This window comes from Onychostoma macrolepis, chromosome 20 (genome assembly GCF_012432095.1).
Source record: "Onychostoma macrolepis isolate SWU-2019 chromosome 20, ASM1243209v1, whole genome shotgun sequence".
Classification (NCBI taxonomy): domain Eukaryota; kingdom Metazoa; phylum Chordata; class Actinopteri; order Cypriniformes; family Cyprinidae; genus Onychostoma; species Onychostoma macrolepis.
Window position 1 is genome coordinate 6,831,834 of NC_081174.1, and position 26,659 is coordinate 6,858,492.

Genomic DNA, 26,659 nt, shown 5'->3' on the forward strand with positions numbered 1-26,659 from the left:
TTCATAAAACAAGTTTACCAAATAAGTCAGGCTTATTTCAGTTAGTCTGACTTTTTGTCAGTTTATTTGGATCAAAGTCAGTCAGACAAACTGAAATAAGCCTGGCTAATTTGGTAAACTTGTTTTATGAAACAGGCCCCAGGCTTTGCCAAGCCAAAGTTTCTGTGATTTAAGATGCCAAGTGTAAAATATGGTCAAACAAAACAGAACAACAAAACAAAACAAAACAAAACAAAACAAAATAAGTGTAGAATATGTGAAAAACAAACAAACAAAACACTAAAAACAAAACAAAACAAAAAAACAAAAATAAAATAACTTTGGCTTGGCAAAGCCTGGTATGAATTAAATTTATTTTATTTTTTTGTTTTTTATTTTGTTTGTTTGACCATATTCTACACCATATTCTACACTTAGCATCTTATTTCATAGAAACTTTGGCTTGGCAAAGCCTGGTATGAATTAATTTTTTTATGAAATAAGATGCTAAGTGTAGAATATGGTCAAACAAACAAAACAGAACACAACAAAAAACAAAACAAAACAAATTTACAAATTTATACCAGGCTTTGCCAAGCCAAAGTTTCTAGTTATGAAATAAGATGCAACACAAAAGCAGAATATGGTCTCTTTTATATACTGCAACATCTGCTGATTAGACAGCATCACTCCTCACATCACCATGGAGATTCATCCTCACCTCTCCATCTGTTTGTGTTGTTTCTCCTCTCGAGCCTGTGCTTTCATCTGCTGCACCTCGATGGTGTCCGGCTTCCTGCGGCGCATGTAAAGCTCATGGTTCCCCATGCACAGCTGTAGGATACGTTTATTAATGCGCAACCGTGGGGCATAGAACACAAAATCCTGCAGGGTTAAGAAGGAAGAGACAAGATGTAAATGCAGGGGTTATAAATCAGTCAATTTATGGATCTTTGATCAGATTACTAACTGTGAATTTATTTAATAAAATCCTATGATAACGTAAACGTAAACCCTACAGAAAGCTGTTGTTCTGAGCAGCTGGCTCTGACGCTCAGAGATAACGCTCTATGAAGGCCAGCCTGTCAGAGGAGACTGACTGCTGGTGTTTATCAGCCAAAACAGCCCTGCTAAAACTAATGACTCTTAATTGTGAAACAGCAGACGTTACAGTGATTTAGTGTTTTGTGTGTCAAAACAAAGCTGAAGCATCCCTAGAAAGCATCTCACCGAGTCTTTTTGAGTGTCACCTTGCAGTGTTGTTCCAGTATTATTTATACACTCTAATAGACTATACACTCAAATATTTAAAATAGTATCATGCTGAAAATCCTTAATCTAATTTGTGGTTCCCTGGCCAGCCTTTTAAAAAATGATCACCAAATCTTGGATTCAACATCAATTTGTTTTCTTTCAGTTAGCACATATTTTGTCATCAGTTCCAAAAAGAAATACAAAACAATCTAATTGAAAGAAAAGTTAATAAAAAGAGACTAAATCCAATATTTGGTAATAATATTGCATAGTAAGAAATTTACAAGCAATTGTTTTGTAGGCCGGACATTTTTGACTGGAAACAACATGAGGGTTAATATTTTCAAATCAGCTTTTATTTATATATTTTCTTAGTTTTAATGTTCGTTAAAGCTCTTTTTTATTTTATGTTTACTTCAATTAACAATTTAGTTTTCACTTTAGTTTTAATTACCAATAACAACACTGGCACATTAACAGTGTGGTCCAAAAGTGTGAGACCAACAGTTTAAGAAGCTGTTTAGAATTTTCATTTATTTATTTATTATAAATTATCACCATAAAATAACCTTTTTAGAGTTGAATAAATAAATACTTGGTATGAGCCCCTTTTGTGTAAAACCTGATATTTATGTTACCCAGCATCATTTCTTACATTTTTAAAAAGCATCTTGTGCTTCAACAACCTTTTGTAAAAAGTTTGCACAGTGTCCAAAATTTACTTACAAATGAAATTAAATGTTTCTTACTCATTTTTCACCATAACACGTTTAATCCTAAAACTCTGTTTAAACTAGATGTTGTGTCCAAAATATATTCCTAGATGTTCTAACATTAGTGTGACATTAAATGAGTGCATATTAGAGTGGAATAAAACAAGTTTTATTCTTGTCGAGGCAGTTTTTCAGTTTCAGGTGGGACTGCGAGGTATGAAGGCGGCTCGTGTTGCAATCATAGTTTCACTTACTGGAGCTTTTTTATCTATAGGCTTGATGGCAAACTTCTTATCGTTGAAGGAAATGTTTCTTATTTCGCTCCAGGGGAATCCAATTTTCGGAGTAAGTCTGTAAAGACAATGATGCAATCATGAGAGGTGTTCTATATTCATTCCAAACATACAGTCATACAAAACAAACACTGTAGGGTGGATGAAACATGAAATCCCTATTTTAAAAACACGGATGACAACAATCAGACCTCTGATTGCTGATCGAGCAAAAATCTAAATATTAGCACTGAGATAAGTTTGTAATGCAGTGAGAATGTTGCAGCACAGGCATGACGGTGCAACGCTGAGACACTCGAGGAATGTGAAGACAAGGACGGGCCCGTGATTAACGTGAGCGGGTGACATCAGCGCAGTGAGGAGTGTGCCGTGTAATCTCTTTGTGGAGCTCATGGGAGTGGCGTTACAACTACACCTTCTAGCGTGCATGTCACACCGTCTCTATACGTAGCTACGAGAACACAAAGCTACCGCGGCCCACCTCGCATGACACACCGCAAACGTTCCCTAAACCAATGACATAAATGGTTAAAATAATGAATGATGGTAATAAAAATGGTATGTAACATCCTGCACTTGTAACTCATTCAATTGTTCTTTTTTATTTTTATTACATAATCTTAAAAAACAAAAACATTCATAATGGTAACCATATTTTAACAGTAACACTTTACAATAAGGTCACATTAGATAACATTAGTTATTGCATTAACAATTAGCTTCTTTGTTAAAATCTTTGTTAACATTCATTCATTAATTTCCATTAAATAATGTCCACAGATACAGATACTTTTGATTTGACTAATGTATTAGTAAATGTTGAAACTGACATTAAATAAGATTAATAAATGCTTTAGAAGTATTTTTCATTGTTAGTTTAACTAATGTGATCTTCTTGTAAAGTTATACCATTTAAACAATTGAAGCAAATATTGTAGTTTAATGTACGTCCACTACTACTATTAATAATAGTAATAGAAAATCCTTTTCCATTGAGAGTCCACGTTTTAATGTTTTATATTTGCAACCATGGCCTTTCGGTGGATTTATGGTACATTTACAGGGTATGGCAGTATAGCAAAAGAAGATTTATTAATCAAAAGGCTATGTGATTTAGCATGATGGTTTTCATCTGTGTTTGGTATCGCTGGTGTGGTCAAAGACAATCATGGTTGATAATAAAGATGTATTGTATTGCATTGTATAGAATACAACACAACTCTTCACGGTTTCATTTTTCCTATCCTACCTAGGCCATAGTTTTTGTCCTCATAGTGCTATGATTGTACGTTTGGTCTATAAAACGTCTCTTGCTAGGCTTTGATTGGCTCTGATGGGAATAGAGCTCCAGAAAGATTGTTGTGTGACTTGGTCTAGGTGGAATAGAGCTGCTAAAACGTCCTTGCTTAGTTTTTCCTCATGAACAGAAGGCATACAATATTTTTAATAGATTAAAGGAAAAAGCTAAATTGTATTAAAATAAAAATACATTTTCTATTATTAAACAATTATAGGTTCAATTATAGGTTTATTTTAAGGTGTCCTTGTTATACTGCAATTACACAAATAAGTACTGAGTAATAGTAATTAACAACATGTACTTACTATAGGATTAGGACTGGTTTGCAGTTAGTTGCTTGTAATTATGCATAATTTACTGTTATTATTATAGAAAGTACATGTAAAATGTGTAACAAGGACACTGCAAAATAAAGTGTTACCCAATTATCTAATAATAATAATAATGTAATGTTTATTCTAAAGATTGGAATTCTAATAGAAGCTTGTTTGTTCCTCCAAGTATTTACTGTTCTAACACTGGTTTGATGGGGATAATGGAAAAAGAAATTTTAGCATTGACTACATTACATTTTCCATCACTTCTCGTAGTGTTAGGGTTAAACTATGACTACATGCTTTTGGAGACTGGCATGTTGTCAGTTAAGACGGTTCATCCGAAACAAATGTGAAGGATATGGGCCACTCAGCAGATACCGTGAAGCTGAAAGAGCACAGCTAACGCAACACCACAAACAAAGATCCAACGAATGTGAACTATTTCATGGGTTGTTGTGCAACATGGTTTTCTTATCTTTACATGTGTGTACTTGCGAAGCCTTCTCTCAGTCACATACACAATCCTTGCCCAACGTTTTCAAGGACTGCATAGCTTGAAAAACCAGTCTTTGTTGCTATGGTTAAAATAGAGGGCATTGTGGGGAAAAAGCCATTAGTCGCCACTGCACTTACACACACACACACACACACACACACACACACACACACACACACAGAGATCTCTGTTTGTGGAAAGACGAGCACCGTTCTATGAACAATGTGCTCAACACAAACTAAATCACAACATGTCATTTGGAAAAAATAAAAATAATACATATCTTGAATTTCAAAAATTAAGAAAGTAAATTAAGAGAGGATGATGGATGGCAGGCCAAAGGTATTACCAATTAGCTTGGCATACCACAAAATTACCATGGTATTATGGTAATCATACAGTACATATTAGTAGTATTACCACAATCATACAGTACATATCTTATGCCATTATTTTGCCATAGTACTGGCACAATGCAAAGGGAGAGAATTTAAATTGTATTTAAAAGAAGAGAAAAACATGTTGGAGTTAAAATAGCACTTGAGATGTGAATAATGTCAAATGAATGTAGGGAAAGGCTGAACTCACTTGTCGTCTTTCTCATAGATATTTAGGCCCAGGGCATCCACACCCAGCCTCAGCTCGGTTCCCTTCTTGTTCTTGATGTCAAAATAGTTCACCCCATACATTTCCAGATCCTGAGCGATCTTCAGGTACTCAAGCATTGCGTCCTCTCTAAGAACAGGGAATAAAACAGAATGATCACTTTCAGTTTCTAATAGGCTGGTGGATGATGTGACCAAAATCTTTTAGCATAGTATACATGTTATTTTATGGTAATAATAGTATATCACAATGTAGTCATAACTAGGGTTTTACACATATATATATACATATATACATACATATATACATATAAACATAATCATATGGTATAGATTAGAATGACAATCCAGTAAATTAAATACTAAAGGCACTTAATTTCACATAATTTAGTGTACACTAACATTATTTATTTTTATTTTTTTTTAGAAAATTTAAATAAAAATGAAATAAAATATAAATATTAGATTTAACTTAATAAAAACTGTTGTCCAAAATAAATTAGTTGTAAAACTAATTGAAATAAATTTTAGTTGAAGCACTTAAATTACTAAAAGTATAATAAAAGTTAAATAAATACATACACAAATGAATAAATAATTAAATGAATCAATAATAAATACAACTTAAACTAAAATGAAAACTGAAAAAAAAAAAAAAATACACTTTCAAAATATTAACGAATGCTGAAAAAGTATATAAATCATACTAAAATAACCCCAAAATGATTATTTCCTTTTTATATGAAATTTGAATAGAAATCAAAAGATAAAATTAGACATTAAACAGCTGATATAGGCACACCTGTGACTGCACTTCAGTTTAATTCTATGTTAATATGGAAAGTTGAGACTTTAGCAACCATAAACAACCTACAGTTTACATTGGACTTGCCAAGTGACATTTATAATTGCATGGTATACTGTATGTGTCAAACCACCAGGGCCTATTATAGACTGATATATCAAGCAAGTCAATTATTAGGCATCAATCAATAAATGTGCTTGACTGACCAACTGACAAGTGTTAGTTTCTTATTTCTACAATCAACTGACATTTTAACATTTAGCAATTCTACATTTAGCATTGAGGCCCATTCACACCAAGAACAATAACTATAAAGATACTACAACAACAACAAGTTTTGAGAGAACGTCAACCTACTTGAGCATTCCACGATGCTCCTCATGCCACACCTGAATCCTCTCCTCCCACTGGTCCCGTGACAACTTGTGCTGGTCTAGAACCCTGCAGTCAAACAACAGGAGGGACAAAGATTCATTTCCAAAGTTTCTAAACCTTTAACTGTTATTCAAAACCAAATTCCGATGAGCAATGATGGCAGAATTCAAATCCTATACTTCCAGGAGCACATGGCCCAGTTAAGCCAGTCCCATGTGACTCACCGTTGGGGCAGGAGGCGATCGGAGGTCAGGTATCCAGGCCTGTGCACTTCCTTGCTGAAATCGCCAAATTTGGCCTGCACTGAATAGGAGGCCAGAAGCACCGCAGTCTCTGGAGGACAGTAGATATCATCACTCAGAATGGAGTCTTTCACTTGCATGAAGAACAGTTTCTGAGTGATATCCTGGATCAACTCATCCGCCACATCTTCTGGGAAGAACTTGGCACGGAATTTAAACTGGAGAGGGTTCTCCTTCTTCACATCTTGAGAGGAGACCTGCAAAAAAAAAAAAAAAGAAAGAGAAAGAAAAAAAAGTGTGTGAAGATTTCATTTGGAGCTTTTGCCGACTATTCATGAATATGTTTCAGCACATTTAGGCCACAGCCAAGGATATATTTGAAGGAGACATATATATACATATACATATATATATATATATATATATATATATATATATATATATATAAAACATTATCAAATGAATATACCATTATATAAATAAATGTTTTTATTTATTCACCAGTCAGTTTTTGTCTTCTAATAATCTGGGGTGCATTTCCCAAAACCATCGTTATTTAACAATGGTCGCAAGTTTCATTGAACTCCAATGGTAACGGATATTCAACTTTGCAATAATTCACTTTAAAATAATACAAACAATTTCTTTATTAAAATAAAACTCTGGAATTAAAATACAAATATTTATGACTTCATTTCTTTTCAAACATTAAAACCAGCCAACTTTTACTCTGGGGCAAAACCACAGAGAGTCCTTTCTCTGCGTCTACACCGGACGCGAGCGGCGTGGCGCGACAAAATACAATAGAACCCATTATAATCAGTGACGCCGTCTACACTGGATGCGGTGCGGTGCGACAAATCCCCGATAGTAAACTGCTGCTGCGTTCTATTTAAGACATGCTGACTCAAAGTTCAAATGATTTTCAATAGTGACTTTGTTGTGTCCAGTGTAGACGCACTTTAGCTGTTGCGGCGCAGCAACTATTGTCGTGTCTAGTATAGACACGCTGCTTCTCTATAGTTGACAACGTCTGGTTCATAAGAGCTTCTTATTCCAATTTTGGGAAGACGGTTGGCGCATGTTGCGTTCTCCCAGCTGAACCTTTCTGAGACACTGAAAACATCAGATCTGCTCACGTGTAAACAAACACAGTGCTGCGCTTCTCTCTGAAACATGCAGCACATAAATTAATTTAATTACATAACAGTTTTTGCGATTTGTTATTTACACTAAGCCATATTGCAATTCCAAATGATTTCGATTAATCGTGCAGCCTGAATGGAGTGGAGCTGGAGCAGAGTTGTTTTTGTTTTTTTAAGTGTTAAACTTTTTTAAGTTTAACTGTGCATTCAGCCATAAACACCAAACCAATCAGTTTTGTCAAATATGGGAGTTTCAGGGTTAAACAAGTCTCTTCATTTCAAGCTCTGATCTGTGAAGTGTTTACAAGTGGAATGAAACCAAACAAGTTTCTTTTCCTGAAAATCTCCTTTTTTTTCTTTGACTGCTCCTGATTTATGGTGGGTAAAAATATCAGTTATGAGTTGCATTAAATATTTCACACCTTTTTAAAATAACAGTCCCTCTACGACACATACAATTTAGTTCTGGCCATAGCTAGCCAGTAAAAATCATAGTCACATTAAATGCAACTTAAATCACATATCAATTTATTACGTACAATTCAAGTTCTATATTCATAAATGTTTGTAGTACCGATCTAAGATTTCTCACTGCATGCACTGATAATAATTAATAAAACAACTAAACTACAAAAATCAGACACAATTGGGGAAAAAATGTAATTCAATTTCACAAAAAGTAATTCATTTCCATGTATGAGGAAATCCGTTTTCCTCTGAAGTATATTGTATCAGCTGTACAAAGACAACAATGAGGAAACACATAATTGAAATGTTCAACCTACTGATTGTGTCACAGTCCAACGGGTGAAAAAGCATGTATGCTTGAGAATCTAAATGTCATCAAAAATGTCAAATATGTCAAATACTTACTCAAAGTAGTTGACCAGTCAGGATAGAAAGCGAAAACCCTGACTAAAATCTATTAAAACACATTCTGCAGAGAAAATCTGAATATCATTGTTGTGCTAAATAAACAATTACCTTTTTATCAAGTTTCAGCCATGTAAAGTAGCCTTTGCTGTCCATATACTGCAGTCCGAAGTACCATATTTCACGTAACCCGATGGTCTTCACCACCTGTCAGCAAAAAAAATGACACCTTTTAGCACACAATAAACAGATTATTATTAAGAATTATTAAGCTGTTGCTGACTGCTTTGCAACTGTTGTATACTTAGTGCTTTGAAATCCCACAGAGCACAGGGTTACATTTCCATGAAAACAGAATAAAGGCCATATTTAAAGAATATACTGATATATATATATATATATATATATATATACACACTCTGATTGGCCTTCTTCCAATTACAAAGTACTGCAAGTCATTAGCTCATTCACACGCATTAGTTTTCGCAGGAGTGGAGAGTGATGAGCACCAGGTGCCCTGAAGGGAAAACTTTAGATTTCAATGGGTATACATGCACGTACACAATTTCCCAGATGCTTTGTGCAAGATGGTATTTATTACTGTTTTGGTAAATGTTGCAGCTCTCATGCAGTGGCTGTTACCTTTTAGATCAACACCCCCAGAGAATGCAAAATTATTGAATTTTCAACATTTGCACCACTGTTCAAATGTTTTGGGTCAGTAATTTTTATTTTTTGTAAAGCTAACAGTTAGCTAACATACTGAGCTATGGTGGTCCTGTCCTCTTTATGTGATACTATGTAAAATGTATAAAATAAAACATGTACTGACCTAGTAAGTGTCACATATTCAATATGCATAACCACCTAAATAAAATAAATACACAGGACATGTGTCACCTGTAACATTCCGAAACACAAAAACTGCACTGCAGGAAATGTTAAGTGCAAATTTACTAATAGGTTTCATTTTCTCAGATGTCCTGGGTTTTTTTTTTTTTTTATTTCTTCCACCAACGCAAATACAGTTTTCCGGAATTTGATTGTCATTGGCAGCAAAGAATTACCCCAAAGAATGTGCACGCATGTGTGTCAATGACATGACAGACAATTAGTTTCAAAGCGTGATTCCGTTCATAAAGCACACAAACAAACTTGCTTTTAAATTATAGGCCTAGTTGTCCTGAAAATTTACGGGAGTCCTGTCAGTTATAAAATGAGCTTGTCACACTAGTAACCAACCAAAATGTATTTAGTACTCCAAACAGGACTGACAACAGTATTGAAGAAAACTTCAGTTAGAGGGAAAATTATGGTAGAAAATCTAAACAGAAACTATCTCATGACAAATGTTTTACAGATCAACATTTTTCTTCAACCAATCAGATCTTCTATTGAACTTCGACTGCCTTTTATAACCATTTACAATCATACCACATCCCAGGAAAAAAAACAAACAAACAACAAAAAAAAAAGGATGTAACAAATGCTGTAAACCAGCTCAACAGGTTCTAAGCATCTCTAAGCTTACTGACAAAGCCATTCGAAAAAGTGGATTTAACCTAAGTAGAGTAATACTTAGAATTCATTTAAACTTTAAATGTAAAGTTTAAATGTAAATGCAAATGTAAACAAAAAACAGTAATAACCGGCTTTATAAATAGGTGTGCTTCAACCCAAAGAGAAGAAATACAAGAGTCAACCAGACCCGGGTCACAGCACCAATTTCCAAGACTGAAGTTAGGTAACATAAGCTTTATTTAAATTAAACACCCTGCTAAGAACTATCTATGCTGTGTGCCATCCACAGTTCATGACTGGCTCATAGCACTTACTCTGAAGTGGAGACTGCTTCAGCTGTTGGTTCTGTTATGAATGGGAAAACTAGAGTTCATGGATCATAGAGGGATGGCACTTATTCACAGTTTCCACAGTCGTGGCAGTCAATGAGCACATCAGTGAAATGGTCAGCGAGTCATACGTCAAGGGATATGCTCTTTTAAAGAAGAAAAACCCTTCCTGTGAGGTTTGTGTGGTGTTCTGGGCCTTCTATTTGCAGGGGATTATCCCATGTTACCAAGCCGGTAATTAAATTAGGTCATAAGCTACTGACGGATGACCAGTGAAGTCTGAGTTTGTTCTGTGACATCCTTCACTGTTACCATTATTTAAAATAAATATTATTTATATACATATATATATATATATATATATATATATATATATATATATATATATATATATATATATATAAAATTATCATTTAAAATACAACTTTTATTTAAAAAACTAACAATTATTAAATTTTTTTGATACATTTTATATTCAAATAATCCAATATAAATTTAGGTTTAAACATTTTGTCCTCCTGCTCTTTTTTTTTTTGTGCTAAACATACGCTTTGAACTCCTGCTTTTGCAACAAGTATTTGACTAAGAAAACAAATGTAAATTTCTTGATTTACCTTTTAACATTTCTCTGAATAACTGTTTACAATCTTTGTCCTCTCTGCTTCAGCTGAGGGACATGGATTTATTTAAGATCAAGGAATTGTCGGAAGAGAATGAGAAGCTGTCATTGAGGGATTAAAATAATTGATTGCAGATGTCAGGTATACACCATCTGTTACACAACCACAACTGCTAAGAAATGAGTCAAATCAGTTGTCTCTTTTTCATGGAACCCATTCCCTGGAACCTATTTACGTAAAGTGAATAGTAAATGTGAATAGAATTTTTGTGCATGCATCTCATTGCACATCAGAATGGGGGTGCATCAACTGTGCTCTTTTGAAAAAAAAAAAAAAAAGATCCTGTTATTGAATCTCTTTAAGTTAAGGTTTATGTTCATATTTTAAGTTAGTTTTGTCTTTTTTGCATGCAATAATAAATACAATTTAAGGGAAATGGCAGAAAACAGCAGAGTTTAAACTAAGACTGTTTGGAAAGCAGGTTCCAGTATTCATGCACATGATCCTAACCAATGCTTGTTAATTAATCTATTTTTTGTCTAGATGTTTAGTTGCAGACCTGGTCAAATAGCTGCTTGCCAGTTGTGCTGGGCTGAACGGCAAACTCCAGCTCCGCATCCACCGTAGTGACGCGAACATTTACCTAAAAAGAGAGAGAAAAATTACATTAGCAACCAATGTTTATATTTGTGTTGTCAAATACAAAAACAGTTGAGAAGAAAATGGTCATCTATTAAAAGATGGTTACAACTTCAGATTTTACAGTTTTCATTTTATAGAAGCAATTTCAGAGGCAAAAGGTAATAAAAAAAAAATCTGCAATGATGAGACATCACAAAGCATCCTAGCAAAAAAAAAACACCACACTGAAGACAGTAACAATCTATGTTGATAACTTTAGTCTGATTGTGTAGCAAGCTGATGACCCAGACTATCGTTCTTGAGGCAGACGTGGCTTGAAAGAAACTGGGAAAACAGCAGGAGTGGCTTCACAGAACAATGTGCCTCAGCCACTATTTGTAAAGGGGAAATGCCAATCTATTCTACTGTTAATGTTTGACAGGACTAAGTCAACAAGAAAAAGGCTGAAACAGCTCTACAATCAAATTTGTACCATTTTATGGGACAACAAAGAGTCATTTTAGAGCACTTTCCCAAGACATACGAAACAGAGGCGTTTCCTCACAATGCACAGACAACAAACCCACAGAACCAAGGAACAAGGAATCATTTGTGAGAGCCAACTTAAAAAAAAAAAAAGATGAAACTTTTCGAGATGAAAGTATTAATTTTAGTTCTCATCCAGGAAAAGAAGACAGCAGTCTAAGAGGAGTTTCCAATGGACAAGAATTACCATTGTTGAGATCGTAAAGTACAATCATAAAACGAACATCTGATTCAATGATCCATATTCATGTGACTACCATGTGAACTGTTAGCAATGATGATGGCTGAACAAAAATAAGTGAAGAGACTTCACAGACACGCCATACTGGGTGTGAGCAATGAGTGTGTTGTCTGGTAAGAAAGAATAACCATTTCTAATTATGTAACTGCTTTAAAACAATTGCTCCACTATGAAATTTCATAACCATGTAAACAGAAACTCACACAAGTGTTCAGACCAAAGCAATACAAAAATAACCCTTTTCAGCAATACAAACATAAAGGAATAGTTCATATCAAAACGACAAATACGTCATCATTTGCTCGCACTCACTTTGTTTCACGCTGTATGACTTTCTGATTTCCATGGAACACAAAAAGGGGAATTTTACAGAATGTAGGCTACTTGTCATGTTTTCCAATATATAATATAAAAGTCATACAGACTGCTTTTATGATAATTCAGTGGTGATTGTGTCATTTTTTAAGCTTCTAAGCACCAGTCCACATTGAATAAAAAGTCCATTGAAAAACACCAGTATTTACTTTCTTCTGTGGAATATGAAAGGAGAAAAGTGTCATACGGTGAACTTTGCTTATTAATATTTTAATAATAAAATACATACATTTTTCCATTAAGAAAAAAAATTAAAACGCAATTCAAAATACAGTAATTGCTGTTATAATAATGTACATAATATAGAAAAATAATTTAAAAGGGTAAAATTATTTCACTTCAGTTAGTTGCCTTTGTACATGAAATTTGAAATGTGAGGCTGGTACTTTTATTAATAATGTTTCTTCTTTAAAAAGTTCTACAAAATTAAAACTAAATAGAAAAACAACAACTAATAAATAAATATATAAATAAACAATAAAAATGGTGAAAACACAATATTTACTAAAGCTTTAACCAAAATTAAAATGAACATAAAATATATATAAATCATCAATGATACTAACATATAACTCCTTCTTGTTATTATATGATATTATATAACAATAACGGTTTGGTTGGAACGACTGATTCCGTGTGTAAAAGAAAAAACAAACAAACATCTTAAGCCACTTCAGAGCAAATGCTGTACACAAATACTGAGATGATAATATCACATCCCTGACAATGCCATCACAGTGTTTTCACTTTCCCAAAACTTCCACAGACACTCAATACTCCTCAGTGGAAAAACAAACTCCCAACCGTCACCAGAACAGCAAGGAAAAATCCACTGCTCTGGTACTTCTGGACATATGCTATGGAAGCATTACTTCTGTTCTAACTTTGATTCATTGCTTTTTTTGTTATCATTTTCTTGCTTTAGATTAGCGCATGTGCTAAATGAAATCGATATATATATATATATATATATATATATATATATATATATATATATATATATATAGCCCTACTCAACTTAAAACTTTATAAAGAATGACTATGAGCAGTCAGTGAATAATCAATCAACACCACAATCATTGTTATATGGAAAGAACTTCCTGTACCAGGCTTAAAGAGGACTGCTGGGACCTTTTCTGAAAACAGCACTGTGATAGCAAACTCACAATCACACAGAAATTCATAAATACGCAATTATACAATTACAAATAATCAACACTGATAAATAACTTGATATAGACCCTCCACTGACAATAAAAAAAGAATCATAGGCCTGCTGTGTACATCTGAAATCTAGTGGTGAAGAGTTCAGCTTAAAGACTGGCATCCAACTCGCCAAAAGAGGGGGAGACGGAGGGGTATCCATTTACCCAGCAAAACAAAGGGTCTCTTTCAGAAACATCCTCTCAGTGGTCCACCTACTGCATCAGGCTGCATTTTAATAGAGTCTCACCATTTCTCTGCATTGCTCTCCAAAAGGTTTTAGCTGACTGACAAACTTTTTCGGCTGCAATACACTGCATGGTGAAATCGAGCACAGTCACCAAGCTCAGGTTCCGATTAGCATCATAGGGCAAGAGACGTCACCAAACCAAATAATCTACATTACAAGGCGGTTAAAATTCTGACTGACTACTAAAAACTGTTTGGTTATATAAAAATATAACATCACATGCATTTACTGTTGATCTACAGACAACATACCCAGTCAGCTACTGACCAAATCTAAATTGGAGATTTTTACAGCTCTTTAAAGGAAGATTATTTGCTAAATCTACTAACCATTCCTTTATTTTAAATGTCTCCTGAATTATATAGTAGCTGGGCCAAAACAACAGCCAAGAAACCATTATTCTAATTATTCAAAACCTATATTTATCATCTGCAAATGTTGCAACCCCAGCAAATTGGAAAAAAACCAAACACGCCTCGTTATTTCTGTAAAATTATATTTTGCTGCTTCTTGCACATTTCACAACACTTTCCAAGTGAAATGTCCAGCGAGTGGCAATATGGTGTCTTCAGTGTCTTACTGAAAAGTGAATCTGGCAATGTTTGGTTGTGTATCGCAGCAGTTTGGAAATTAAATGTCTAGTGAGTGGCGCTAAACAGTTAATGCCCTATTGCGCGAATAATGAATGACTTATGCTGAAACCTAAAACGCAAAACCTAAGGAAAGCGGTAACAAAAGGAAATGTGACAGAAAAATGCATTTGCTAAGCAACCATGTCACTTTTTCTTGCTTTTACAAGTCGTTGAGCTTTTTTTAAATCAGGACTCACACCCGAGCACACTGCAAGTGCAATGCTGTACCGGGTGAGGTAACAAGCAAGTTTACTACATATAGCCATACATATGGAGCTGGTTGTATGGTGCAAATCCCAAAATGTTTTAGTTTACAAAGACAAGGAACTTTGAGAAAATTTGTTTTTATTAATCAATAATCTACCCCTGGTAATCATAATTTGTGTGAAAAGGATTAAAAGGTGTTGGTGTTTTATGCCACTAGTGTTCATTTCAGCTGACAACTGCAGTGAGTTGTATGCAAATTCTATGCATTTTTTGGGATTTTTGCAAAACACGTACAGTAGGCAGAGGCACAAGGAGCCCATGTTGAAATGGTACTATGATAAAAGTAGTGGCAAAAACTTAATGACACTTCTGTTGCATGTCTTGAGTTACATGAACTTCTCTTTGCTCAGATCTGCCTTTTGCCTAAAGTTCCTATTTGGATGGTACTGTTAGTCTTTCATTGAGCTGGTTTGAGCTAAAGCCCGAGAGCACATGAGGATTGATTACAGCACAATGAGCTTTTGTGCTACATCACCAAAGGGCGTAACAGGCATTGTCTAGTTATCAATTATTCAGCAGAACAAACGATAACAAAGATTTGAGAGGAAACACCCTCAGCTGCTGAAAGTGCTGATTATAGACACACCTGAAACATGCTATGAAACAGGAGGGGACATATTAAGACAGAAAACAGAAACTCTTAAAATATCTTCATAGGGGAGTTCAATGTAGAAACTGAGAGAAAAATAATAATAATAATTTACAAAATGATATCATTTAATCTGATCATTTTTACTTTACTGCTTGATTTAAAATCATCTAAATGACTGAAAAATCTTGAAAAAAATGACTCTTTTGAACTCAAATCCACCACTTCCATCCAAACCGACCATGGAAGCAAGAACAAGCCTCTGTATTCAGCATTTCAGCAGGCAGTGCTGAGGGCCAAGGATGAATGAGAAGCTCTGTGGAAAGCATCATGATGTCATTTCCTCTGTACTCTTCCTGACAACACTGTTACCATCTTAAACAAACTGACAACATGCTGCACTTGCTGTTTTAAGAGTGTTTATAAGCAAACACAGATAACATTCAATACTCTGTCTGTTTAAAACAAATACATTTTAACTACATAAGCCACACATAGGCTACTACAATTTTGTTGTGGGTAAACAAGCCAAAAGCAGATGTAAACAAGACCCAAACCTAATAAACTCTGCCTTAAAACAAACATACTTGCCTCTAAGAAGTAACTTAATGAAAACTGACAGAATTTCGCAAAACAAAACGTAATTTTCAACATTTACAAACCACTGTTTGAAGATAGAGCAAACAAGAATCAGACTTTAATTCTATGTCAAAATAAAATATAAAGTCACGATACAAAAATGTTTTATCAGACCAGAAATCCTCCATAATAATTCAAAACACTGAACAGAAGTTGAAAACATGCTAAACACTCTCATACTGAGCTTGGTAAACACTTTAACAATAATAAAATAAGACTCGGTAAATACTCACAGGTTTAGGCATTTTGAATCCTGTTGTAGATCTCTTCTGTCAATGAATGTTGAGTATTTCCACGGAGCCTCCCTCTGAAGCAGAAAGAGGAGAAACGCGTTTGAGCAGCGCTAGTGAGAATGACTCAAGAACAGTCTGCCTGTCATTTAAAGATCGCTGAGAATAAAATCTGACGCACTCCATGTGAATCACGATTAAAAACTGGAATTTAGGATTGTGACAGCCTCACCCCAAAGAGGTAACACCGCTTTTCAATTTAAAGTCCCCACCCCATTCTACAAATATTTGCTCCAGTCTCTGTTTCCCAAAGACCAACCCTTGATAGGGAATGAAGTCAAATATTCGATTATTAAATATAGCGGTAACTGAATCATGCGAGATATGCAAGATATTCCCATAAAATATAAAACTAGCTAATAAAACTCACTGTGGGTGTGTAGCCTAGCCTATATATATATATATATATATATATATATGAGACAATGCCGAAGAACACAGTTTTGGACATTTATGGTAGTTTAAATATGTTTGCATTACAGTTTATGAGAGAAAATGTGTCAGACTAAGTTAGGTCATCTTTAGGTGGGGGACAACTTTAACACCCCCACTAACAATTAAGAAAGAAAGTAAAAATTGTCGCATTTGCTGCCCTCAGCTGTTTATCTATAATGATGTTTTATTTACATTTTACATTAAATAGACCAGACAAATAAAAAATAAATAAATGCATTACATTTTAAATTGTAGCTATGCTTACACAATGACTTTTAATTATACAAATAGGCCTCCTGATAAATGCGGTAAAATAGGCTATTTAGGATATTTCATTTAACCATGTAATAGCCTACGTTATCTTCACGTTATTATAAGAACATGTACAGTATAGGGCCAAATTATAACAATCGTATGAGCCTCTATTCTACAATATAACACTAACAGCTCTGGTGTATTTGAGTCGGACATGACAAAATTAATAGCAAAGAGTTTATTAAGCGAGTCAGATTACATTAGTATTCGTGTTTTGATGCACTAAAAAGATCCGGTTCATGAGAGTCAATTATTCGGGAATCATTTCACGGCTCGCGCTGTATTTATGGATTCGCTTTTTAAAAAAATTTGATTCTTTAAAAAAGAACCGGCTCATATGAAGCACTCATTTGGAAGATGGTTTAGGCTTCATTTTGTCAGGCTGTAGGTGTGTTCTGGATTCACTAAACTGGCTCATAAGAGTCACTCGTTCGGGATTCGAACTACAATGCCGCGTTTCGCTGAAGATTCACGTTGTGACTGAGTATTTAGGTTGATTCATTCACGTCTGACAAGCATGAACGGAACCGAACGGAACGTTAGCTAAATGATCAGATTTAGATATTTGTATTAAATGGAACTGAAAACCGTTCTCAGTTCCCATGCGTAGTTAGTCACTATCTAAACATAAATTTGCATAGAGCTTTTTTGTCCACCTGGTAACGTTAGTCATACCTATAAAAATGGGAAGCTTGTCATTTTTTTTCCTTTTCATGTTTGTAAAAAGCCCCATCTGTATAGTAAGATACAGGCTATCCCACCGCGATAATCAGAGCAACACCTGTTGGTAGAGATTTCTCTTTGAACTGGGCGGCGTCAGTACAAAGAGAAACGCACGAACGATAGACGCAATAACTGTGTTGTGGTCTTTGACCCAGGCGATAATCGATCGGAGCAAATCTTACCAGAGCCGGTGAGTCAATTCAGTCCAGCTTCGGCCGAAAATTCCCCTCCCTCCGAGGAAATGAGCACAGAGTCCGGCGGTGGGAATATGGCTGACGGTGCGCTCACCTTTGTGCGCTCAGCTGAATGACAGCGGCTCCAGTTCCTGTTCCAGACACGCTGCGGCGCGACGCCCACAATAACGCGCCCTGCTCAAGCGGCTTCAAGCCTTTCACATCATGCAGGCTGACTGACTTGAAAAGTTTACTTGAAACGAATGCAAAGACAGAAAATTGTACAGCATTTAAGTAAAATAGGTGCCGGTTTTCAAAATTCAGAAATATTATAAAGTGTTTAATAAAACAGTTTGGCAGTGTTCAAGTACGATGGTGTGCTAGTAGTTGGTTATAGGTCTCACATTTGTGTCAAACTGTCAATAAATATGATTTCCCTGCATAGCCTACTCTTTTGCGTCACTTTTGATTGGTTGTAATATTTTCTTCACTGCATCGAAGGCAGTTATTTCCATGCAAACTTTAATTCCAACTCTGTTAAAAAATTAAATAGTAATTCAAAATAAATAGGCCTAAAAATAATCAAATAAATAAATTGATTTATCTGTTAGTAAAGTGAAAGTCTGACAGAGGAACTGAGCAATACATTTGGAGATATTATTGACATCACCTCCTCTAAAATAGTTATTTTTCAGGAAATGAAATATATTGTGAAGATATCACAAGTTTAATAACAAAGCATTGAGTTAACATATTGATATGCCTATGGTTTAAATAAACTCCTGATTTAAAACACATTTGGCATTAATCCATTTGACCAGTGAACCAACACATCACACAGCATATATATATATATATATATATATATATATATATTCACTTCTGCTAGGAACTTTGTTATAGGCTAATGCTGTCTGAGAGCAAGTTCAAAAATTTGAATTTGAAAATCTAAACATAAACGTTTTAGGAATTTGAGAAAAATAAATAATAATAGGCTATGTTATTACATTAAATAAGACTATTCTGCTCTATTTCTAACTCACAAAAAAAATAAAAATAAAAACTGTGTGTGTGTGTGTGTGTATATGCATGATGAGGCATTCTTTTACAGCCATTCAAAACGTATATCTTCACTTAAATAAACGTTTGTGTGTGTGCTTCAACCTCAAGAATGATAAACAGGTAATTTGATCAGTGATTCACTAAAGAGACCCATTAGTCATAACTACAGACTACAGAAACATCTCAATATGAAACGGATGGGGCATTCTTTCACAGTCAGTAACTTACCTGTGCTCGCTAACATGAGAGAAACCTCTGTCAGCACTTTCATTCAGATGACTATTGCAAACTGTTGAATTATTAAAGGTTATCACTTCACCTAAGAGAGAGAGAGAGAGAGTTCTACTGAATATTATATTGTTCAGTCAGATGGAGATGGAGTTTTTGCCCATACAAGGTCTCTGAGTACATCCATCTTTTATGTCGTGTTTATTTTGTACTGAAACCTCTTATGTTTGAACGATCTCCAATAGTAATTAGGTCATTCAAACACTTACGTCGGTCGAGGTCTGAATAAGTAAGTACACTGTGATGTGATGTGATGTGACTCAGAGGTCTTTCCTTAACGATGTATTTACATCAACACGCCTGTTTCTGTTTGTGTTGCCAGAGCTGCACCGACGGAAGTGAAACTCCGATGCACCTAGTGGGCGTGGTCAAATGTGGGAGTTGACCAATCCAGAAGCGGGACTAAAATAGAGCCGTATAAAGGCGAGGTGAATGAAAGCTGAAGCGGAGTCGTGAAACAGTTCAAGCCACGGTGTTTAGTCGAAGAACCAGGCGACACAGATAGGCGGGAAAATGAAACAGTCATTCCACTGAAAATGGTGTTTAGAAAGTTAATCAGTCGTAAAAAATTAACAGCATATCTTTATAGTTAAACAGTAACGTTACAGCATCACGGCCAAAGTTTGGACGACAGCTCCTCTGTGCTACAGCATATGAGGACATGTAATCAGAATTAATATATTCATAATACTCCTATAATTCTACAATGCCACTTCTACAAATTTTAAATAGACTCTAAATATTAACGAGAGTCGGTCACAAGTTTTCCATACAGTACAGCTGCATTACAGGTTAGAAATAGAGTTTGAGTGAAGGTCAGTATTTTCAGACTCCGCAGCGCCAACTACAGTGTTTTTCTGGAAGTGCAGTTAAAAACACAATGGGCATATTTTTCGAAATTTTATTCAAATAATATATGAAAAATACATTTATAATAAGAAGAAATTTATTCAGATGTTTATGAAGAATGCATGAACTCCTTCAGATTTGACTTGTTTCCTGGTATGACCTGAAATGAAAACAGGTAAACTCTTCACCTATTAATTAAACAAATTGAACAGCACAACTTATATTGATTTTCTGACATTTAAATGGAAATCATTCAATACTGATAATGTGTTGTATTGTATTTTATTTTACAAATGAAAGTGTTAAATGTTTGATCCTGTTTACCTCTAATGGGAAATTGCATGAAGGAGTTTATTCTTTCATCTGAAAGGCCTCACGCCTTTGGTTAGTGACGTCTTGAATGAGCACTAGACAACAACAGACTTGATAGATTAATCCCATGTTATGTATTAGACAGCAGAAAATATTTTAAAATAAATTTTTGTTTTTATCTGAGAAAACAATTGGAATGATTCCCTGAAAATTGTTAACTCACTGTCAAGCACTGTTCTTGCTACATATCCTCGTTCTAAAGTACTGGTGACTTCTTCCATCAGCCAAGGGAGGAATTCGGTCTCTATATCTGGAGCAGAGATAATGATCGTTCATTCACTAGACAGTAGACTGATAATTCATGTGTTCATTCATTAAAGACCTTTTAAAACAAATTAATACAGAGATTAATTGACATGCTGGGACACTTGCCTCTCTGCACAGGGTCATAGAAGTAGCCACAATCATTTAGATTGGAATAGACTGAGGGCAACAAGTCAGACAAATACTGCTGAGAAAATGCTCTCGCAGCAATTTTATCTGCTGTCTCCTTCTCTTTTTCCAGCGCTGCCTTCTGCTGCTTTATCCGGTTCTCCTGCATTAAGGAAACAATATTAAAATTATACTGAAACACAAGAAACATTAAAACTCTGAAAATATACTTTAAACCTCTTAGATCTCTGCTCAAACATAAGATCAAGAAATGCATTTGAATAAAATGGATTTTTCAGTGGAATTTAGTCTTTCAAATGATTTTTCAGATTCTGAATATAAATCAACAAAAAGAGGTAATTACAGTATTTTGGGCAGAAAATCCAAGTGTTCCGCTATCAGTCATCGACCTCAAATATGGCTTGTCAACTTTTAAATTATGAATATAAATTGAGACAATGGAATGTTTTTACTTTTGAAAATATATTTGTCTCACCAAAGGACCAGTTAAGTGAACTAAAAAAAAAAAGTTAAAAAGGTAATTAAAATGGTGAAGATTTCAAATGAGTGTTTATGAGTTTACAGAAAATATTAAAAAATAAAACCATATAATTTACATAAAAAAGACATTCCCAGAAGTCTTTGCATACACATCAAATATAATTATATTTTAAATAAATGTTTTTGTTTCTTCTTACTGTTGTTATTGGTAACATTAGGGTGTGTTGTGTAATATTAATGTTTATTTCATCATTTTGATTGTGTCACTCTGATGGTGTTTTGACCCTGTGAACTGTGCTTTTTGATTTACTGTTTATATTGTCATGGTGGTTATCAGTACATATTATGGTAATATGGTAAATAATTATAAGATAAATATGTAAATAAACACATTTTGGTAGTTTTAGATTAATATATGACCATTATATGACAAGTCCTAATCAGTTATACAGATACACAGTTACAAGTTACTTAATTGTATAACACCAGTGTAAACTTAAAACCCTAAAAAACTAAATCTATTTCAGACTACAACACACATATCTATAAACTTTTTACCAGTTTGACCTCCGGCCACTAAATTGTGCTTTTATTTTCAGAAGAAAAAAAAAATGGTTTTGTGGCCTGTTGCCATAGTATTTACCTTTGACTTAAATAAAGCCGCAGCATCACCTGAAAATCTTGCTGTTTTTTATTTTGCTGAGCACCGTGTCATGATATTGTTTCTAGTCATTCTCACCTTCTCCACACGGAGGCGCCGTTCCCTCTCCTCCAGCCTCTGCACCTCCACCAGCTCAGCATCACGGATCTCCTTGAACACCTGCTGCTGGGCCCTCAGGTTGGCCAGCTCCTCCTCCTCCAGCACTTCCAGCAATGCCTGCTCAATTGTCTTTCCCACCAACACCTGCAGCACGGGCTGGACCTCCATGTCAAAATCAAACAGCTGCAGGACAAGACACATGCAAGTCTTACCACTGGGAAACGATCGGCAGATTTAGAAATGTTAAAGGGATAGTTCACCCAAAAATGAAAATTCTGTCATCATTTACTCACCCTCAAGTAGTTCCAAACCCGTATGAATGTCTTTGTTCTGCTGAACACAAAAGAAGATATTCTGAAGAACGTGGGGAACAGAGCAGTTCTGGGGCACCATTGACTTCCATAATATTTTTTTTTTCCTACTATGGAAGTCAATAGTAAATGGAGGCCCGTTTCCGCCACTGAATAAAAAATTAAAAAGTTAATTGCGACTTTTTATCTCACAATTCTGACGTGATATAAACTCGCAACTGCGAGTTAAAAAGTCATAATTGTGAGATATAAACTTGCAATTCTGAGAAAAACTTATATCTCGCAATTCTGCCTTTTTTTCTGAATTTATATCTCACAATTCAGAGAAAAAAAGGCAGAATTGCGAGAAAAAAATGTCAGAATTGCGAGTTTATAACTCGCAATTGTGAGTTTATATCACGTAATTCTGAGAAAAAAGTCAGAATTGTGAGATAAAAAGTCGCAATAACCTTTTTTAATTTTTTTATTCAGTGGCGGAAACGGGCTTCCATAATGGTGCCCCAAAACAGCCTGGTTACAAACTTTCTTCAAAATACCTTCATTTATGTTCGGCAGAACAAAGAAATTCATTCAGGTTTGGAACTACTTGAGGGTGAGTAAATGATGACAGAATTTACATTTTTGGGTGAACTATCCCTTTAAACGCAACATTTTTTTCTCTCCTTTTTTATTTTTTAGAATTAGTCATCTGCATGATTCATTTACAGATTTGATTAATTTGATTATACAGTATAATGCATTGATTCACTTTACTAAATGCAACAGGACTACAGGTGTGATAAGCAGAGATATGGGTGTGAGAACAGACAGATAATAGAAGGAAAAATATGCATGTAAAAACAGCCAATCGAGAGCATCCATACTGCACCTCTCCCTCTTCTATCTGTGTGGCTGCATCTCGTCCACTTTTGGCTGGGATGAAGAGGGGAGTGGCTGGTTTGTCCAGGAACATGTCTGTTTGGCATTCCACGCTGACATCCTCTATGTGATCGCTCAGCTCTTCCAGATACATCTCTAACATACACATCAGTGAGAGATTTCAGCACTTGATTTCTGAATTTATCACAGTATTATCAGATGGAAAGATGCAAGTCCATTCTGAGATTTACACTTATGCGCATGGAAAGGTTGGTTAGGTTGAGTTGTTATACAAGGTCGCTTATAAAAAATGTTACACAATGAAAGTAGGCCAAGGTTCTTTTGGGGAGCTTTTTGCCACATTTTATTGACACACACATTTGGCTCTGATATGTGCTGTAGTGATGACTTATTTTTGTAGGCCAACCTGGAAGTTAGTATCACCCTGGTTCCTTTAACAAAAACCCAATAGGATCTTTTCTGTTGGCTTTTGTATTCTTGAAGAAAGTAAGCTCTGTGACGAACAAAATTATATGATGCTTACATGATTGTTCATCATATTCTTCAGAATTTTAAAGCCTATATACAATTTCCAGAATTCGAATGCTAGCTATAAACAAACTACATGAGGATCACATGACTTCAACATTGCCACTATAAAGCTTCCAACATAAAAATAAAAATGTCCCTGAAAGTCTGAGTTAGAATAGTTTGCGAGAGTATGATTATAAACACGACTAAGCTGTAAAAGCAGACTATTGAGTGGATGGATTTCCTGTTTGGTGTGATGATGTTTAATGTCCCAGAAAACCTCATTTAGCCACTTGACAGCAACGACCTTTTCAAGACAAAAGCTTTTTAAAAAAAAATCACAAGGGGGTATAACTGATACAGTTTATGTCGTTAAATAAAACATTACAATATCTTGATCTTGTATTTAAGGCATTTAACCAAAATTCATTCAAAAATCCATTGACTTGCAGGACTATGGAAATGTAAGTGCTAAAATAATAACTAATTTGGCCAACAAAAATATGTCATCTTTGCAGCACTCTACTTTATTGCCAAAATCATTATACCTGTCTGCACATCTATGTTCATTCTGCCCTCTAGTGGTTCTGGTGTTTTTGGGCCAAACTGCTCCTTCAGTCGTTTTCTGGACAAAGCTCTTTTTCTGGCCTCCTGCTGTCTCAGGAACTCAATTGGATCTGGCTCAGATGTCTATTAAACATATTTATATTCATTTATATTCTATTCATGCATCAACTGCGCTCTCATCACAGTACCACATGAGCAAACACTGTGTTATGGTTTGTAATATTAATGAGCTTTTCAGACTAAACAAATACACACAACTCCATCTGTTTATAAGAGAGTTATCTAACCTATCTGTACTGATACTCACAATGGGTAGGATATGTTGAGCGTATGTATTTCCTCTGACAACACGTCGGTCATACATGATGTTTCCATAACTGCTCTGTTCTTCATTTCTGCATACAGTGAAGAAAAATTGTGCAATAAATGGATTAAAATAATCAGCGTGTTGCATATTTTTATCCATTAAAAAAAATTATCTTTTTAATTTATCATATGTAAATAAATCATGTACTTTAATAATATTAACATTAAGTCCCCAACCCTGATCAATTTGGTATCGCATTATAAGCCCAAGACAAAAAAAGACCTATAACCTTAAGTTTTCTAGTAATTATTACAATGATTGTAAAACAGCAGTAACTTGGTTTCAGATAACTTTGTAGCCTATGTAAAAAGAGAGCTGTCAAAAAACGAACTGTGAGAAAATAAACAAATAAAAAATAAACCAGAACCCTTATGTTTACCTGATGTTTACAGGACCTCTATAATGGATAAAATACATGGATTTTTCTAAGGACGTTATAACGATAAAAATCTAGGTAAATCTCAAATATATCAGCCTATCAATGATATTTAACGTGTTTATACTGTCAAATTGGCAAAATTATCAGCTGAAGTGAGATGTGGTGTGTGACTCACAGCAGCGGAGCGGCTTGTCTGTATTTGGGGCGGTTGGGAACCGCACGCGGACGACTGGAGAACGTATAAACTCCGCTTTGCGTCTCATGTTGCGTCTGTAAACTAGATGCCATTTTTCCTTTTAACTGTGATATCAAAAGCGTTACTGAAGGCTGGAATCATTAACTTTTGGCTGTTGAGAGCTGGACTCGTTTCCCCATCTGTAACTGTTACAGTTGTTGTTACTGTTACCGTGGCGACTGTATCCAACAACTGTGGTCCGCTTTGTTTACTTCCGGTTTGGTTAGGCAATTTTTTTAGGTCTTCTGTGTGTGTATTCAAACCAATACCCTGGGTATGATGGGTACTGTACCCATCATACACGTTAAAATTGGTCATGTCTTCAATTGTAATACAACATTTTGGTTACACTCTATTTTAAAGTGTCCCTATTAGGCCTGTGTAATTATAAGCGATCTAATCAAATTTAACAATGATTTACTGAACAAATGGCTCTTTCTTTAAATAAATTCAATTATAATTAAAACTTTCTTAGGGATAAAAATCTACCTCAGCTCTGCTCTATAGGGAGCCCTTTTACATTACTATAAGGTTACAATAACAACAGAGCCCAAACTTAAATTAAATTAGGCTATTTATTTTAACTATAATAATCAACACTCAAATTAAAAACGTGTATGCAAACATGTAAATTGTTTTTAAATGAACTTTTAAATTATACATTTTCTATTTGTTGTTGAAATATATAGTACAGAGTCATAACTTGTTTCATAAAATATTTATTTAAACGTAGCCTACATTAAATAATTATGGCATCACTAACAGGTGAAGTAAATATAACGAAGTATAGTCTAATATTTCGCAAAATGCTCTTCTTTAGACTCATTTGTCTAACGAGCTGTAGACACTGATGACTTGCCTGAGGTAAATGAAATGCTACATGACATTTTGTTTACAAGCTGTTTTAAGATGTCTTTCCGCGGTTGAAACACTAATTGTTTACTTCGCGTTAAAACTAGTAATAAAGAGGAAGTGATGATCGCGCGCACTGGCACTCCATGCTGCCATTTATGGCAAGCCGTTTTGACTTTTATTCATTCT

At 34.8% G+C, this 26,659-nt stretch overlaps 2 protein-coding genes across 3 annotated transcripts in view; both read right to left on the reverse strand.

Annotated features, from left to right (window-relative positions):
• ezrb (ezrin b) overlaps window positions 1-19,832 on the reverse strand; it is a 28,618-nt gene extending 8,786 nt beyond the window's left edge. The window contains exons 1-11 of one of the 2 annotated variants that reach the window (XM_058756033.1): window positions 19,726-19,832; window positions 19,457-19,547; window positions 18,176-18,419; window positions 16,464-16,537; window positions 11,427-11,510; window positions 8,509-8,604; window positions 6,362-6,636; window positions 6,120-6,203; window positions 4,941-5,087; window positions 2,201-2,297; window positions 701-864 (exon numbers count right to left, since the gene is read on the reverse strand). In XM_058756033.1, the coding sequence (XP_058612016.1) occupies window positions 701-864; window positions 2,201-2,297; window positions 4,941-5,087; window positions 6,120-6,203; window positions 6,362-6,636; window positions 8,509-8,604; window positions 11,427-11,510; window positions 16,464-16,475 (959 nt within the window). In that variant the 5' untranslated portion in view covers window positions 16,476-16,537; window positions 18,176-18,419; window positions 19,457-19,547; window positions 19,726-19,832. Of the gene's footprint in view, window positions 1-700; window positions 865-2,200; window positions 2,298-4,940; window positions 5,088-6,119; window positions 6,204-6,361; window positions 6,637-8,508; window positions 8,605-11,426; window positions 11,511-16,463; window positions 16,538-18,175; window positions 18,420-19,456; window positions 19,548-19,725 lie in introns of those variants that run through there. The other variant, XM_058756034.1, reaches the window with a different exon arrangement.
• A 305-nt stretch (window positions 19,833-20,137) lies between these two features.
• rsph3 (radial spoke head 3) lies at window positions 20,138-26,096 on the reverse strand. The gene is made up of 9 exons (XM_058756472.1): window positions 25,559-26,096; window positions 24,945-25,032; window positions 24,619-24,760; window positions 23,550-23,695; window positions 22,350-22,553; window positions 21,110-21,272; window positions 20,901-20,987; window positions 20,690-20,772; window positions 20,138-20,525 (listed from the first exon to the last, which is right to left on the reverse strand). Exons 1-8 carry the CDS (start codon window positions 25,669-25,671, stop codon window positions 20,717-20,719), a joined length of 999 nt encoding a protein of 332 aa, XP_058612455.1. The 5' UTR covers window positions 25,672-26,096; the 3' UTR covers window positions 20,138-20,525; window positions 20,690-20,716.
• Between the last annotated feature and the right edge of the window lie 563 nt (window positions 26,097-26,659).

Excerpts from the sequence above, each read along its gene's own strand:
- rsph3 (XM_058756472.1), bottom strand. The coding sequence starts at position 25,671 with ATGGCATCTAGTTTACAGACGCAACATGAGACGCAAAGCGGAGTTTAT. Across the intron at positions 24,761-24,944 it reads CTCAACATATCCTACCCATT|ACATCTGAGCCAGATCCAAT; the intron begins GTGAGTATCAGT and ends TATGTTTAATAG. Across the intron at positions 20,773-20,900 it reads AGCAAGAACAGTGCTTGACA|TGCTCATTCAAGACGTCACT; the intron begins GTGAGTTAACAA and ends GTTGTTGTCTAG.